Here is a 16,069-nt window from a genome sequence, read left to right as displayed (position 1 = left end):
GAACAATACCACCCGATAAGCAACCCTGACTTTAATGGACAGGCAAGCACAATGGCACCAATGAATAGTACAGGTGACTGGTATCCAAGGTCCGCAGCCGGCGCCGAGTTGAGGGCCGAGCGCCGGGCGGACTGCTCCGCACCCCTTGCTCGTTCAGATCTCGGATCTGGCCCACAGACGGAGATGGAAATTTGTGCACACATCCCTGCTCGGTCTCCTCGGAGGCCGATACTACACTCCCACCGACGGGATGTCACTGAGTCCAGGCAATGGCGACCGAGGAGTCCGAAGGAGATTCCACGACTCTTGCCCCAACAACTCGACACAGCTTGAGGCAGCTGCATTCAAGCCCGAATAGCTGACATGGACTCAAGGGCAACTGCGGTAAGCAAAGATCGATTGTGGTCCTACTTAAGTACATATCTAACAGAAATGTGTCTAGTGTGACTTATGCCGGTTGCGCAAAGTAAGTGGACGTGTTGCAATGATTCCAAAATGAGACGCAGCAATGTTCTAGGGGCACAAATTTCTGCATCAGTGTCTCTGTCTGTGTGATCAACACCAGTCATTAACAGCCACTCTAATAGGTTCGATGTGACAAAAGCGTACCTTGCTTCAACTGTCGACAGTCGTCACAGGACTGCACATTCACTGGCGCTGGTCAGAAGCCCAAGGTTCCTCGCCAGAGGGTTCATGTATCCCTGCAGTAGTGTGTTTCCCGATCAACCCTTTCCTTCCCTCGCAGCATCTTCCAGGCTAATAGGCTCGCAGCGAGGAGAAGATTGACCTTTTGGATAAACGCTTAGCCAATATTGAGTCCTTGCTGCTCAAACAACAACAGAGTGCGGCGTCAACACAATGCTCATGCTCGGGGCTGACCCCTGAAAAGGCCCCTTCAGAAGTGCCGCTCTCCGTAAAGGATACACCTCACGTCGCCACAGAATATGATGCAGGAGATGAAGCTCCGCCGGTTGAAGGCCCCTCCTCACTGAGGTTCCAGATGGCAGCAACAAGAAGACTCACAGAAAGTGCGGCCATTGAGTTGGGTACCTCATGCTACGTGAATGCCGTTGCTAGTGCGCATAGAGTCGCGGGATCTCAGAGTCCAGCAGGACCTGTCCAACGACACTTAGCCCAGAAGCCCGTAAGTTACCGAAACATGCCTCTGCCGCCAATAGCCGCTGTCGTTGGTGTGCTTAGACAACTGAAAGGTACGTGGATCAACTTGTATCTTGTGTCAAAGTCATTGTCCAAAGTCCTTTGCTAAGGATTGTGAGTTGATAGACAACCCTCCCAGCAGTTTCTTTGTTTTGAGGTGTTTTCTCCCATGTTCGGACTTCATTGACCTCTGCCGGAACGTCTACTTCTCCGTCGACGACTATACTGCCATTGACTTCATTATAGTGAACTCGGGCCTGCATTCTCTTTTCACAGAGTATTTTTGCCCTCCCAGTGTGGGACAGTCTGAGCCTCGGAAACAGTCTCTCGCCTGGGGGGCAATGTGCAGAAATGCTCTCACGGCCGCAGTAGCAACGATAGATGCCGGTTTATCTGCAAAAGCCAAAAACGTACAAGCATTGATCCTCGGCGTATGTCAAGCCATCATATGTTGACCTTGTTCCACACTAACAACCCAGACAACGCACGCCATCGAGATGGCAAAACCGTGGCTGGCATGGAGGTTGATATGCTTCGCAGCGCAGCTTTGCATGGCTGCAGGCTTTCATGACGATAGTCTTATTGTTGCTGATGACGAAAGTACGAGAAACGTCAAAGCCTTGTTGTTCTGGCACGTCTACGGGTTGGAAAAGAGTATTGCCTTGCGCGTGGGCAGAGCCTCCATGATTAGAGACTCTGATATTGACATACCCAAGGGGCTCAATCTGGTCTGTCTACCAAGGCTGTGGGATAAAGTTGTGCCGTTCTGGGTCGAGAATGCCTCAATTCACAGCAAAATTTACGATCTGCTCTACAGTCGAAGCGCACAGCTTGTCTCCCAGGAAGACTTATCCGAGCGAGCAGATAGCCTGCTTGCTGATCTCAAGTTGATAGAGCCCGTTAATCTGGTATGTACGACCGTGGAGCTTGTTACTCAGTTCAAGTATGATGATGGTAACGTACAATCAGGTCAACTCAAGGATTTCCCCTGCCAATAGTACCGAACCAACGACGAAGTTGGATGATGTCCTTGCGATATCCGCCAAAGTCATGTACTATACGACAGGAACTCTGATATGCAGGGCAAGAACTTCTCGAGCTTCTGTGCCATCTTTCTCACCGGACTGCTTGGCATATGCACGCTCGACAATTGACGCCCATCTTGAGTGCGTCCCCTTGATGAGCGGCGACTTACATATTGTGAATCTCTACCTCCATTGGTAAGCCCAATACCACTATTCATGCCGATTTTCTAGATCATCCGTTGTGGAATTGACAGGTGCCATTGTGTATTCAGGAGACTACTCCAAACCCCTTTTATTCCACTCCTGGTGGTATTTTGCCACATAGTCGAGACTCAAGATTCGGGCGACGCGCAACGACTCAAATGCTTTGCAGACAGCCTTGAGCATGGGGCCGATCTATCACCTTCTGCAAAGGACTTTTATGACATTACTCGACAGCTCTATATGATTGCAGAAAAGCACATCCAGACAAGCAGCGAGCAAGATTGGGCGTCTGTCCCGTCTCTGTCAACCCTGGGGCTCACCCAATTTTATCCGGCTAATGCTATGGCGGGCAATTATCATTTGGCGGCTGAACACGGGCAGTCTAATCAGGACATGGAGATGATGTTTGGTGGGGAGCAGGTCATGGGCTTCTTCTAGTCGGATTTCACCAGGCTATCCCAGCTCGAGGCTTGCGGCTGGGTGCGAGATCAACGATAGACACATAGAGTCGAGTACCATACTATTGTACTGGTTTTGTAACAAACAGAATGAAAATCTCCTAGAAGAAAAGATAACCGAACTTTTGAATCAAGAAGACTTACGATTGGGATCGCGTAAAAGCGAACGATCTATCTCCGTCGGGAGGGGCGGGCCAAAAGACTCTTCGGTCCCCGAGAGCCCCGAAACCTACGAGATCCCGTGTCCGCGACAGCTGCACATCCCACTGCTAAACTCGGGGCAGACCATGTTAACGGAAGCTGCCGAGTTGAATTTCTAAGCTAGTTGGTCATGGCCTGCTCAGATTCTTGCGCTTCCGAAATCTTGTCCTTAATCTCCGGTTCATGACGCTGCTAGCCGCAATACTGCCATGTGACGGACGCCTTGGCGTTGTCCGAAGAGCGAGATGAGTCTTCACTCTTGGCATGAGCAAGACTCTTGATACACGCCGTCATTGATCCATAAACATATATAGGACGAAAACTTCGAACAGTGTGGAGAGACTGAATTTTCCGGGCCCCTTCGCCATCACTGAGGAAAGGTTTTGTTTGTTGAAAGTAAGATAACGAAAGATAAGACCAATATGGCTGTGGCAATTGCTGGCGGAATCAGCGGCCCTGGCCGTGATCTTGTTGAAGCTATTTCGGCCCAAGGAACCCATGAGGTTATCGTGCTGACGAGAAAGGTACTTATCAACAAGACAATGGTCCATGCATTTTAGCAATAAGACTCAATACTAACAGTCATGTTCTCACCTAGGTCTCAGGACAACCCGGAGGCGCAGCCCCAAATGTTCGCTTCGTGGCTGTAGACTATTCTGATATTGATTCTCTCACGGCCGTCCTTGAAAAATACAATGTCGACACCCTAATTTCAACAGTTTACAACATTACCAGGGAAAGCCAGTCAGAGTTAAATCTCGTCGCAGCTGCTGAGAGATCGAAGACAACGAGGAGGTTCATACCAAGCCATTTCGGCATCCCTTACCTACCCGAATATGGAGTCTCAACCTTTCCCCCTTACCTTGCATCGTCGCCAATCTAGGGGACCGCATCAACTCACTCATAAACATCACTCAGATCTGCGTAACACCTAGGGCCTGGGCGTCAATATCTCCTATTATTAGAAAGAAGACGGCCATTACGAAGATGAAGTTGATCTCACTGGGGCGAGTGACTTTCGGACACTTCCGCGACCACTTACTTACCCGACTTATGCTGCCCTGCCTCCTACCTCGAACAAATGGCGTTCTTTGTCAACACCGCTATCAACGCTGCGTCGATCCCTGAGTCAGAGGATAGTCCCACCCTCTTTGACCACACGTGTGGCATTGCTTGCTTCAATTTCGCCCTTTTTCAGAGTGTCAGTTCACATTCCAAGAGCTACCCACCCCATTGACGACAGGACCGTTTACAACGGTCTTGTCCAAGTCGCAGAAGGCATCAAAGGTAATTCCAAAATTCTTTTTCGGGTCACAAATCAAAGCTAACTTTTGCAAGGCAACAAGCTCTCCATCGCTGATGACTCGACATGATCTCGAGACCGCTTATGTCAATAGTTGTACGACACAGGGAAGAAGCTCACAGAGGCCAACTGCTGTTAGGGTCTAGAAGATGAATTACTGAAATCTGCCCTTCCCTCGAGGTGTACAACCAGCGCTCTATATATGCCTGAGCTGCTCCTTTGTTGCTTGGTCCCCCTCCTCATGCCCCTTAAGCTATCCCTTAACCGGCGAGGCCTGACAGCTTAGAGGAATCAATCGCGATCCTGCAAGGACTTGTTTAGATTGTAATCGAAAAGATGCAACAGAGCTTCATTTTCCCCTTCGGGCCCTTCGGGTTAGATTGTGCACGTGGTTATGCGCAATTTGGGATGGCTCCCGTCGTAAGCTCGAGAAAGATTTCCCAAAAATCGAGCCTACGCCCGTACAAGACCTTGTAGACGGCAACTGAAGGTCACAGTGGTGGAGCTCAAGACATGAAGCGAGAGATCAAACAACCTCAACTGGTCTCAAATCATTGGATTCTTGTACTATGGAGGATGTTTGTCTCGTTCAAATCTAATGAAGACCTTGTAAGCCGCAGTCTTTGCGGTCTTCCGGAGCTCCGAAGAGTCGCAGAGATGGGGAAGTCCGTCTCAATGATTACATGTAAACTGGTCGAGGCCATGTCGCTTGCAATCGCTGAAGCTTCATTGACAAAATTCTCTGTCACCTCCCGTTAGCCACATCTTAGCTTGAGAAGCGTGAGCTTACATAGGATGTGTACGTAGGGAATCAAACCCAGAGGTATTGGAGACAGCAACGTTGTATATTCCACCATTAACTAATATTCTATGTAAACTCTCTTTCATCGTTGTTTTTTCCATTGTTTCTTTGTTCCCTCGCATGCAACCGGACACGGGAGAAAGAGGTGCAGCCAATCATGAGGTAGGATCGGGCACGGCTCATAGACGGCGCCGGAACGGAGCCGGCGATTAGAGCGGAGATCGGGGTTGCGGACATATCGGCCGGTAAACTCTTATTCTCCTGCTGACATGCAGTATGCCAGGATTAGACTTTCGCTTCGAACCCAGCGTAATTCCCATTAAACAACCTTTTTCAGCGTGAATCCCACCTGCACAGTCCTCGCCGCGATAAAAACACCAACCGCCGCCAGCATCGAGAAGCCGCAGAACAGCTGAAGCCCAAGATAGTTGGTGCCTCCTTGCGACGCGACAATGGCGCCGGCAATAGGGCTACCAGCCAAGGCTCCAAAGGACTGAACGGCGAACGCGGTTCCGGTGCGAACGCCAATTTGTCTAATGTCGGAGATTTGGGCAATGCAGGCCGGGCCTAGTGAGATGAAGCCGCCGGAGGAGAAGCCGAAGATGATGAGGAAGACGATGATTGCGGCGTTGCTCTTTCCTGGGATCCAGAGGCCGAGACAGAAGATTGCGCTGATGAAGGTAATGCAGATCATTACGTTGTACCGACCGACTTTGTCGGCGACAATGCCGGGAACGATGCGACCGAGGATGCTACGCGTTGTTAGTACCATGGTATAGATAATGATGGCGATAGGTGCTTACCTGACAGCGTTCATGATGGGCAAAAGGTAAATGACGAGGTTCTCATCCATACCTTGCGCACGCGCTTGGAGGATGACAAAGTTGAAAGGCAAAAACATGCCGAGGAAGAAGAGGAACAATGCGCATACTGTGATAGCCATGGGCGGCTCACGCAGACCATCGACGTATTCTTTGAAGACGAATGGGCGCGGGCGAGGCGGCAACCGAGACTTGACGGTCAGACACGCGATACCGAGTAAGAACAGAAACAGGAATGCCACGGCGCGGATGGCCCATGGAAAGCCGACCTGGGGAATCATCTTGGACATCATGATGGGTAGGATGACGCCGCCGAGCGAGGAGCCGGAGACCATGATGCCAAATGCGGCTGCGCGTCTCCTGAAGAACCACGAGGTCACGGACGACATGCAGGCGTTGAAGCACGCGCTCGAGCCGATGGACGAGACGAGACTCTGGGCGAGGATGAATTGGTAGTACTGCGTTGACAGCGAGGTCATCATCAGACCGAAGACGTAGACGACGGTACCGCAGTAGAGGAGGTACTTGGGGCCGAATGTGTCATACAAACGGCCAAACTAGAGCGAATCGTCAGCTATCGAGACAGCGGCGAAGAGGCTCTCCGGGGGAAACTTACAATGACGCCCATAAAGGTCATTACCCAGACCTGCAGACTGGTGATCCACGCGACAGTCGACGAAGGATACGAGCTGAGGGGACCAGACACATAATACGCCTGGAAGACGCCGACGCAGTTGATCAACCCAAAAGTACAGAACAGCGCGCACCACCCTCCAAAGACGACAAGCCAAGCCTGGGCGCCGCCGTCGGGAAAGTCAGCCGGGTTCATCCCCGGGGGCGGGCCGGCCGCGGGCGGTGCCGGTGCATCACCACCGACCGGGCCATCGGTCTTGGCATCTTGCGTTGCTGTCGCGTGCGCCAAGCCGCCCTTTTCGAGATCGGCCTCGACGACGTTGGCGGGTTCTGGGTAGATGTTGGCCTCCGTGTCGCGCTGCTGGGAGGGAATGCGATCTAGGGATTGGCGGGCGGAGGAGGAGGACTCGTAGGGGATGTGGTCCGACTTTTCTGGGTCTGCGGGCGCGGTGGACCTGTCCATGACGGTTGACGAGTTGGACGATGTTGAGAGGGCGTGTTGAGAGCGCGGCATGGCCGTGGATTCTGGGGTTGAACTGGTGTTCTTGCGACTGTTTTCCTCAGCGAACTTTTGTGACACGGACGGGTTGCCGCTTCGTATTGGATTGTATTGCTCCCTTTCTCGATATTTTCTCTCAAGTGGCTTCGAGTGAAGCGTCGATGGCCAGCGCCGCCTTTCAGTCCGTGGACGCAGATCTTGTTGGCGAAAAGTTCCTTGATGAGATTAGAAAAGAAACTCCCTTGGGCCCCTTGGGTGCGAGCAATGCTTGTGGGGCGAACTATCGCGTCGTTTCGTATCGTCGGTGAATAGCTCAACGAGATTGCTTGCTTCTTGGTCGGCTAAACATGGGACTATATCAAGTAGTCCAAGGTAATACCAGCACGATCAGTAGCAGCAGTTCGTGTTGTTCTTATTCTCTGGGGCCCTGCCTATATCCGAATGAAGAAAGTATTTCCACACTCCACAACAAGTTCTATGGTGCGGCTCAAGTGATGGACAATTATTAATCGAACATAGACATGGAATCAACAAACGTTGACATAAGCTCCTCTCGCGCAGTTCTCGCCCTTCAAGCGCAAAGAAACAATATTGTTTAGGAGGGTTAGACTCGGAGAATGCAGAAGACTCCAGACAAACCCATGTTCGGTTCTAAACGCCATGCCCTTCTGGATCACCGCAATTCTGGATACCAAGATCCTGGGGAGGGGTAGGCGACCCTTAGCTTAGCGGGCCGGATATAACAAGCGACTTACCGGCCGAAGGCCCCTTTGTCCACTCGAGAAATGTGAAAACCTAAGCCGTTAGGCAGAGAATGGGAAAAGGTTGGACCGCTTGCTTCCAAGCGGCTCATGGCCAGCTGTTGTGGTGACGAATGTTCTTGGGTAGTCATCTCTTAGCTTTGTGAGCTTGTCGCCTGTCGCAGTGTCATTTGGGAGTCTCGCGGTGGGAACGTGCGCTTGTGATTCACGGAAACGAATATCGGCCGCTAGGTCAGTCGCTTTTACCCCGTCTTAGATCAATCAACCAGTGCGATTTCAACTTTCAAGTGAGCGAGGAGAACTTGGTTGCTGATCTTCGCTTAGCGTTTGGAGAGTCGGTGAGGCTTCATCCCATTTACAGCTAGGTGATCATCTTTTTCGTGCAACAGGGGAGCTTCTTCATTTACTCTTAGGCCAGTAGAGTGATTAGTTCTGCAAACTTGGAGAATGGCCAGGCTCATGCTCCTCATGATTCTTCATAGGTTCAATGTTCCTGATCCAGACTCTTGGCATCTTCAAAATCATCTTCTTCATGAGAACCCGCCTTGGCTGCAAGATCTCGCCTCGTACCCCAGCCCGGAGCCGTGTTCCGGGATGGGGGTCCCGGAAAGGGACTTTATGGCTCGGTCTTGAGATGAAAACGCGAAGCCCGAGAGACTCTGGATTGGAATGAGGGATGCTACAAGCTGTTCACCTTTGACCATTGAACCAATCACCACTGTTCTATTGTCTCGGAAGGGTGTGCTCGGCGCTCGGTCGGAAATCGAAGTGTCATTTAGAACGTCAGGCTTGTCAATAATACCAGCCTCCGTGGCTGTTTACCACTAAGCCGGATTACATCAACGGCGCAAAACCACGTGGTTTTGTGACTTTGTATCCGAAGTTGTCATCCATCAAGCTTATTCTAGCGAAATGTCCAGGAATCGGACGACGAACAAACTCATATCTCCGAGATGATAACTATCCATACGGACACATCACGAGAATACGAGTAAAGAAGATCCGGCCGATACTAAAGCTTCCCACGGCGGAAATGTCCTACGGCAGCCGGACTTAACCTGCAGGTCGATTCACATGCAGCATTGTAACCTGACCGTTTCGTTGTCTATTACACAGTAAAGTTACATTTGTCAGCCTTGTGGCTGTCTGATCAAATTGCCATGGCAATTCTGCTTCGCGGCACAGGGGTGCCTGTATTTGATTCCGATTTTGGTTCCGCCTCTATCGCACAAGCTCTTTGAGATCCTTCGCGTCCTCGAAGCTGACTTTTCCATCACGCGATACGCTGGCGACATGGATGGCTGATGGTGGCTGCTCGACCGATACGGGCTTTGCCTCGATCTTTGGCTTAGTGGTCAATTCAACAGCGTCTGGGACTACGCCAGCCGGCGCATCTGCAATCTCGTTGACCTCCTTATTGGTGAGAGCATCAGCAACTCTGACGCCTCTGCTGGACATGAGAAGGGTTGTCGGGCCGCGGAACTGGAGGAACAGGCGGTCGCCCCAAATCGTGCGTCTGAGCGACGTCCTCAAAGTGAACAACCACCGAGCAACATTCTTGTATGTACCGGTATCGCGCATCGCTTTCATGAAATTTGTCTCGGGGAAGAAGCGAGTGATGTTGGGAATTTGGAGACGGAGGATGTTCGACTTTAGGCGCATCGGCAAAGGAGGGTTGCGAGAGACGGTGTATGCGACGACGTGCGAGGGGTGAGCGACAAACTCTTCGCCTTCTGCGAGGGTAACTTCGTACACCTGACCGGGGGAGGACAGAGCAGCGAGGCCTCTGCCAGTGAGGTGAGTGCTTCCCCAGTGGGCAAGCGAAAGGCCACGGCTTATACGCGGCGATACGGAGAGTGTGTGGCCCGTCCAGGCAAGAAGCGCATTGCGCTGGGAGATCATGTAGTCGGTCGTACCATCGAGGTGAAGGACGGAAAAGGTCGTTGTGGGAGACTTTGTGGAAATCAGAGCCGTGAGGGGCGTTGAAGATGAAATGCGTTGGTACAGGAAAGGAACGCCGAGGAAGGCTCGTGTGAAGGGCGAAAGAATGGAAAGTGTCGATTGGGCCTGTAATTTCTTGATTAGATGTTGATCAGAGGGGCAGAGTGTGAACCGATGCTCACATTTTCAGCCTTGCCTGCAACTCCTACCAATGTTCCCCTTCTGGTGTAAAGCTGCTGCGACGGCGACAGAGAGACGGAGAGGAGGGAGTATGGTGATCCGAGGACCTCGAACCGAGCGTCTGTTGTCATTCAGTCAGTATTCTTCCTGTACCAACTTCCATGCCATTGAACCATTGACCATACCGGCGGCATCCCGCGACGCTCCTCGAGCTCCAAAGACATCCCCGCCAACCTTGGGCGCTTCAGTCGTCGGCGCAGCGCTAATCTGGATGCCTCTACATTGCCTGCAGACGTAAGGAGGCAATTGACCAGCTCGCGCACCTTGCGCCGTCCTCAGCAAGGGCAATTGAGCGCGCATGGCGGACATCTGGGAGGCTGATGACGTCGGTCGTTCGGATCGTGACTTGGAAGCTCCAGCAGCTGTCGCCCTCTGCGGTGCTCCATCAGGAATTTGGAGGGCTGTCGACCTTGCGCTGAGCTGACGGCAAAATTCCGGAGCTTAATCCCGGGTCAATACCGTCCCGTGCCGAAGGGTACGTATCTGTAGGTCCTGGGGAATACGTAGTGGCACGTGAGGTAGGGAGTACGTATCTGAATGTTCCTGCCAATGTCAAAGCTCGAAGGTTTTAGTGGGGCTGGAGATTCGTTTCATTCGCTTAGAGGAGATTAGCGCAGTCACCCCAGCAACAGCCCATGTCGACACCCCTGTTGACAAGGCCTCAGTGCAAACCTTCCATATTCCTTGCACAACATTGAATAAGTCACGAACACGGTTCAAACACCACAAAAGTCTTCTTGTCGAACCAACCTCGACACGTCGCGTCGACTCCAAACTCCGACATCACACCCCCGAGTATCGGAACCCGAGTATCGGCTTCGACATCTTCTCATTCCTGCTGGCTTGGGCTGCTGCCACCCTCACCATCGAGTCGAAAGTCGGTCTGGCCTCACCATGTCGGTTCGTGTGGTCGCGCGTATACGTCCACTCCTCGAAAAGGAGCTGGATAAGGACGTCATTGTCCGCGCGGACAGCACTGAGCCGGGCAAACCAGCCACGCTGGTCAAAATCCCAAGTCCGAAGAACGAGAGCGAGGAGTTCTCCTTCGCCTTCACCAGCGTCTACGACCAATCGACGACACAGGACGCACTCTTCACAGCAGAGGGTACGGATACCTTTACGCTAGATACGAATCCTCGAGAGACATCGGTCATACTAACTTGAGCAGTGGCACCACACATTAAGGCACTCTTCCAAGGCCTCGATGTCACCATCTTTGCCTATGGAGTCACCGGAACAGGCAAGACGCACACCATGAGAGGTGGGCTGAAGCTGGCAGATCGCGGTGTCATCCCGCGGCTATTGAGCGGTGTGTATCGGCGCGGAAAGAAGATCGCCAAGGACACCGGCGGCCAGACCACCGTCGACGTTGTCTTATCATACTACGAGATATACAACGACAAGGTTTTTGACCTATTCGAACCTCCCGAGAAACGTCAGCCCTCTGGCCTTCCCCTCCGCGAAAAAGATGGCAAGACGATGGTAGTGGGTCTGTCCGAACGCGCCTGCGAGGATCTTCAGGACTTTTCCCGACTCTATATCGAGGCGAATAACAACCGCGTCACGGCATCAACGAAACTCAACGCCCACAGCAGTCGAAGCCATGCCATCATGAGAATCAAGGTGACGCAAACGACGGGAGACCAGGTCCGCGAAAGCGTGGCCTCAGCCATTGACTTGGCTGGCTCAGAAGACAACCGCCGCACCGACAATGGAAAGGAGAGACTGGTAGAGTCTGCTGCCATCAACAAAAGTCTTTTCGTCCTGTCCCAGTGCATCGACGCCATCTCACGAGGGGACAAACGGATTCCTTACCGCGAGTCAAAGATGACGCGCATCCTCAGTCTAGGCCAGAACAACGGCATCACGGTCATGATCCTGAACCTGGCCCCAATCCGGAGCTACCATCTGGACACTCTGAGCAGCTTGAATGTCAGCTCGAGAGCCAAGCGCATCGAGGTCCGCGAAATTGAGAATGAAGTCGTCTTCAAGCAAGTCCCGCGTACAAACTCGGGAAGTTCTACATCCACCCTACGACAACCCCTCCGCCCCTTATCCAATGCCCACAACATTCACAGCGGCACTATTGCAGCCAAGGCAACCGAAAAAGCTGCCGATCCGACGCGACCGGTCAAGCTTTTTAATGTGTACACCGACCGCAGCAAGTCTGCTGTCCCCGTCCGACCGACTGCCAACATGACGCAGACCCGGAAGCCCCTCGTCGAACGCGAATTGCCAGCCAAGGCTAGCAAACTTGCACGGCCGTCGCAGTCCTCCCTGATTGCTCAACCAACCCAGCCAGCTCAACCAGCCGAACAAAAGCTTTCCATCTCCGCAGAGCAGTTGGAGGCCATCGTCGAGAAAAAGGTCAGCGAGATCCTCGCATCTAGGGAGAACAAAACGGCAGAGCCTGCACCTGCACCTGCTCACCCCGATATCAACGATGCCGTGCGGCGACGATTGGAAGCACTGGAGCGCCGGATTGCGAATGAGGAGCGGGAACGCGACGATGGTCGCTCAGAGGGCCTACGCTTCTTGCTGGCTGCTAGACAGGCCAAGGAGACTGGTAATGATGTTGTGGCGCTTCAGATGTACGAGGAGGCCCTTCCTTTCTTCCCAGGCCAGGCCAAGCTATTGGGCAAGATTGAGAAGTTGAGGGTCAAGCTTGGAAACATGCTTCCCACCGAGTCTCTGCCAGTGTCATCCTCTCCTCGGAACGGACACGAGAAGAAGCGTAGAAGAATCGCTGCCGAAGACAGTGACGAGGAGTACCAACAAGACAGAGGAGACGAAGACATGAGTTTTGTGGACGTTGCCGCGAAGACGAAGAGCCGAAAGGCAAAGCCCGCCAAGCCTCCCAAAATGGTCCTTCCCGACCCGGCCGGGCCAGCCTCTCCCCGAACCCAGAACTTGTTGAGCATCGTCAACTCGCGAGACCTTGCCCAGATCAAGGGCTTGCACGGATTCGGTTCGAAGAAGGCCCAGGACCTCGTTGATTACTTGGAACACTTGGCGGATGAGGAAGACGCCGAGATTGAGACCTTGGCGCAGCTGAAGACCATTCCTGGAATGGGTGGTCGGACCGTCGAGCGTGCTTACGACGGCCTTGTTGGACTAGCCATTTGAAGGCTGAAGCGAGTGATATCCTACCTAGCATGGCGCATCGGGCGGCTATAGGTGCATTGGGCATGGTGTTTCTGGAGTTCAGCATACAGGCCGCGGTGGCCTTGAGAAACAGGTTGCTTACAGAACGTTGCATATTGTGGCGAGAATCCTTCAGGTCAAAGCATACTAGATAAGCAATTCGTTCTCGTCAAGTCATTGTGCCATGCCTTTCATTGTGTGACGCCTTTCATTGTGTGACGCCTTTCAGTCTACTGGTCCTGTCTATGCATACACGTTGCAGTGTATGTCCTTCGTCACTATTCAAGGCGGCTGAGAGGCCGGGATCGCCTCCCTCATATGCGTGACATAATGTACATGTACGTCCTTAGGTAAAGGGTCTTCGGCTCTCTACCATGTCAAAGTCTAGGCTACCTCGCGATGGCCTTGAAATAGACCTTACAATGTGATCTTCGATAGCTTGACGTAGCATTGCCGAGGCTTGACCGTCAAACCGTCGTAGCCTCTATAGTCGGACAACTCAGGAGGACACGACAAAAAGTCAAAGTTCCAGATCAGCAACGCGGTCAACATGCGGAGCTCCAGATACGCCAGTCTCCGCCCGAAGCATGCTCTAGGCCCGAGCCCAAAGGCCATCTGCGGCCCCGCCGTGGCATCATACAATGTCTTCTCGGGGTCCTTATCTGATTTGACCAGCCATCGCTCGGGTTTGAAGTCCTCCACAGGATAAGGCGATGACTCCCAGCTTCGAACCCGACTCGACGCGTCGAGCGCTGTCTTGGACCGTAGACTATCGGGAATTTCGAAGGCGGGTTTGAGGATTCTCTTGCCAATTGTCACCATCATCACGTTTGTGCCCTTGGGAATATGATGGCCGAGGATCGTCGTATCCTGCATCGCTTCACGGTCCGTGACCGAAGTCGTCCCAGCGAAGCGGAGGATTTCTTCGATGGTTGCATCGAGGTAGGGGATGATAGTCTTTATAATTTCTTCGTGGGTCGGGTTCCGTCTCTGTTCTACCGCGACGGGCAAGCACTGGCGGAGGGCTTCGCGCAGTCGTCGTTGGGCGTCTGGGTTGTCTGTGAGGTATTTGATGCCCCAGCCAAAGGTTGTAGCTGTCGTTTCATGCCCGGCTAGCAAGAAGCCAAACGCCTGGGCATCGTGATTAGTATGCTGGACCTCCTGCATTGAATCGTGTGTCGATGCGGTGACTTACTTCGCTCTGCATACCAATAGACTTGTAGACAGGGGCCCTGCCTTCCTTCTCGGCTACCCGCTTCTCCCTATAAACCATGTGGTCAAGCGCCGAGCACGCAGATTCATTGGCCTCGAGTCTCTCCACGGCCGTCTCAAGTTCGTGATTGATAGATTCATCTCTGATTCTCTTGGCGGTCTTGATCCGAGGGGTCTGGTGGATGTACCATGATCGAAGCCATGGCAGAACCGCTTTTCTCGTTTCCTCGACCGTTTCGGCTAGTTGCAGCATCGCCCTAATGACTTCGCTTTGTTCACTCTCCGGAAAGACTACCGGTAAGCCGGCCATGGCTGGGCGTTCCATGCGGTCGAGGGCCGAGATCAGCTGCAGTCGACCCGGCAGCGTCATGTGTTGAAAGTTGCTGCTGTACGAGAATGCCAGGACGGCATCAAATGCTCCGAAATAAATGTCGTTGAAAGCTTCAAAGGGGTGGCCGTCGGCAAGGCGGGCCTTGTTCTCCCAAAGCTCAACCACCTGCTGAACGCTCTCATAGATGGGCTTAGCCACAACACCGTGCAGGAAAGCAGGAGTCATCAGGTCCTGTAGCCATTTACGCTGCCTCTTGAACATGGGGTCGTCGCTCTTCATCATCATGTGAAACTGGGGCATCAGTGGCTGAGAGATGTACCGCAAGAAATCGGTTCGGTCGAATTCCTTGTACCGTCTCATGGATATGTCCTCTGCTTCGCGGAAGTCTGTGACGATAACCGTAGGGGGAGAAAGGGGCCTCATAAATAGCTGGATGATGGGCGATTGGAGGTTCTCGGCTTGGGCTGCGACCCATCTGAACATTGAGATGCCTTGTTTCTGGCTATCGAGGAAAGAGTCAATGTCTCCCATGATGTTCTTGGCCGCATGTTTGTTGTGAGGTATTCCTGGGATGGGTTTGGGTAGAAGAGAGCGGTGCAAGAGATAAAGTAGTGTCATTGCGAAAATGGCAACGACAACACAGTATTGCAGGCCAGAGTTGAAAGAAAACATCTTGGGCTTCGGCTCTTCAATGGTCAAGCTTGTAACTTTGGAGTTGATTTAAGTCAGTCGCTACACTTCTTCGGGGTGGCAGATGCGCACCACGTTAAGTAGATATTGATGTAGTATGGGAATGAAAAGAATTTTTTCAGATGTCAAAAGGCAGCTGCCAAAAATCGCGGCAACTCTCCGAACTCTTTGTCCACTACCACTGTCCAAGCGGAACAACCACGGACACTTCATCGGTTCCGCTGCCGATGGAAAGCCTCACGGTTGACTCGACTACAGGGTAGGTGTCTCAAATAATCCAGATTGTCTAGTGTCCTCTCCTTGCTCAAATGGTACTTAGATGAGGTAAGTAAGTATGCTATGATAGGGCTTAGTCCGACTCCGACACCGAGTCCGAACTACGATACAGGCCTCCCAGTTGGCATACAGGTACCCATTATGAATCTATGTGCCCATTCGGCTCTCGAGGAGTCGCATAAAAATTAATCTATTGCGATTGCTGCGCAGAACGTACACTCGTTGCATGTGACAACTGCCGTACTAGCCAGCAGTTCTTACACGTCGAAAATGTAGACCGAGCCAAGGGTTGGTGACCACGCATATGTCTAAGCCTGTATTGACATTGACTTGACCACCAACGTTGCGAGGCCTTAACTTTTGACCTTAA

The 16,069-nt window shown here is 52.4% G+C and overlaps 6 protein-coding genes across 6 annotated transcripts; 3 read left to right on the top strand and 3 right to left on the bottom strand.

The window, feature by feature from the left end:
* Nucleotides 1-60: 60 nt before the first annotated feature.
* On the top strand, nt 61-2,825 carry CTAM01_08632 (fungal specific transcription factor; the record flags this gene model as incomplete). The annotated part of the gene is made up of 8 exons (XM_060524652.1): nt 61-193; nt 375-384; nt 443-466; nt 588-711; nt 764-1,211; nt 1,285-1,589; nt 1,638-2,101; nt 2,456-2,825. 8 exons carry the CDS (start codon nt 61-63, stop codon nt 2,823-2,825), a joined length of 1,878 nt encoding a protein of 625 aa, XP_060380599.1.
* Nucleotides 2,826-3,468: 643 nt separating this feature from the next.
* On the top strand, nt 3,469-3,929 carry CTAM01_08631 (uncharacterized protein; the record flags this gene model as incomplete). The annotated part of the gene is made up of 2 exons (XM_060524651.1): nt 3,469-3,570; nt 3,645-3,929. 2 exons carry the CDS (start codon nt 3,469-3,471, stop codon nt 3,927-3,929), a joined length of 387 nt encoding a protein of 128 aa, XP_060380598.1.
* A 1,541-nt stretch (nt 3,930-5,470) lies between these two features.
* On the bottom strand, nt 5,471-7,119 carry CTAM01_08630 (major facilitator superfamily transporter; the record flags this gene model as incomplete). Its single annotated transcript, XM_060524650.1, has 3 exons — nt 5,471-5,903; nt 5,955-6,529; nt 6,589-7,119. The coding sequence occupies 3 exons, from the start codon at nt 7,117-7,119 to the stop codon at nt 5,471-5,473; spliced, it is 1,539 nt and encodes a 512-aa protein (XP_060380597.1).
* A 1,967-nt stretch (nt 7,120-9,086) lies between these two features.
* CTAM01_08629 (altered inheritance 24) lies at nt 9,087-10,346 on the bottom strand (the record flags this gene model as incomplete). Its single annotated transcript, XM_060524649.1, has 3 exons — nt 9,087-9,932; nt 9,989-10,107; nt 10,172-10,346. The coding sequence occupies 3 exons, from the start codon at nt 10,344-10,346 to the stop codon at nt 9,087-9,089; spliced, it is 1,140 nt and encodes a 379-aa protein (XP_060380596.1).
* A 594-nt stretch (nt 10,347-10,940) lies between these two features.
* On the top strand, nt 10,941-13,172 carry CTAM01_08628 (kinesin motor domain-containing protein; the record flags this gene model as incomplete). Its single annotated transcript, XM_060524648.1, has 2 exons — nt 10,941-11,151; nt 11,215-13,172. The coding sequence occupies 2 exons, from the start codon at nt 10,941-10,943 to the stop codon at nt 13,170-13,172; spliced, it is 2,169 nt and encodes a 722-aa protein (XP_060380595.1).
* Nucleotides 13,173-13,607: 435 nt separating this feature from the next.
* On the bottom strand, nt 13,608-15,264 carry CTAM01_08627 (cytochrome P450 monooxygenase; the record flags this gene model as incomplete). The annotated part of the gene is made up of 2 exons (XM_060524647.1): nt 13,608-14,321; nt 14,386-15,264. 2 exons carry the CDS (start codon nt 15,262-15,264, stop codon nt 13,608-13,610), a joined length of 1,593 nt encoding a protein of 530 aa, XP_060380594.1.
* Nucleotides 15,265-16,069: the final 805 nt, after the last annotated feature.

The sequence above is a fragment of the Colletotrichum tamarilloi genome, assembly GCF_030869305.1.
Source record: "Colletotrichum tamarilloi strain Tom-12 chromosome Unknown Scaffold_31.1, whole genome shotgun sequence".
NCBI lineage: Eukaryota > Fungi > Ascomycota > Sordariomycetes > Glomerellales > Glomerellaceae > Colletotrichum > Colletotrichum tamarilloi.
This window is presented reverse-complemented; position numbering and strand designations above follow the sequence as displayed.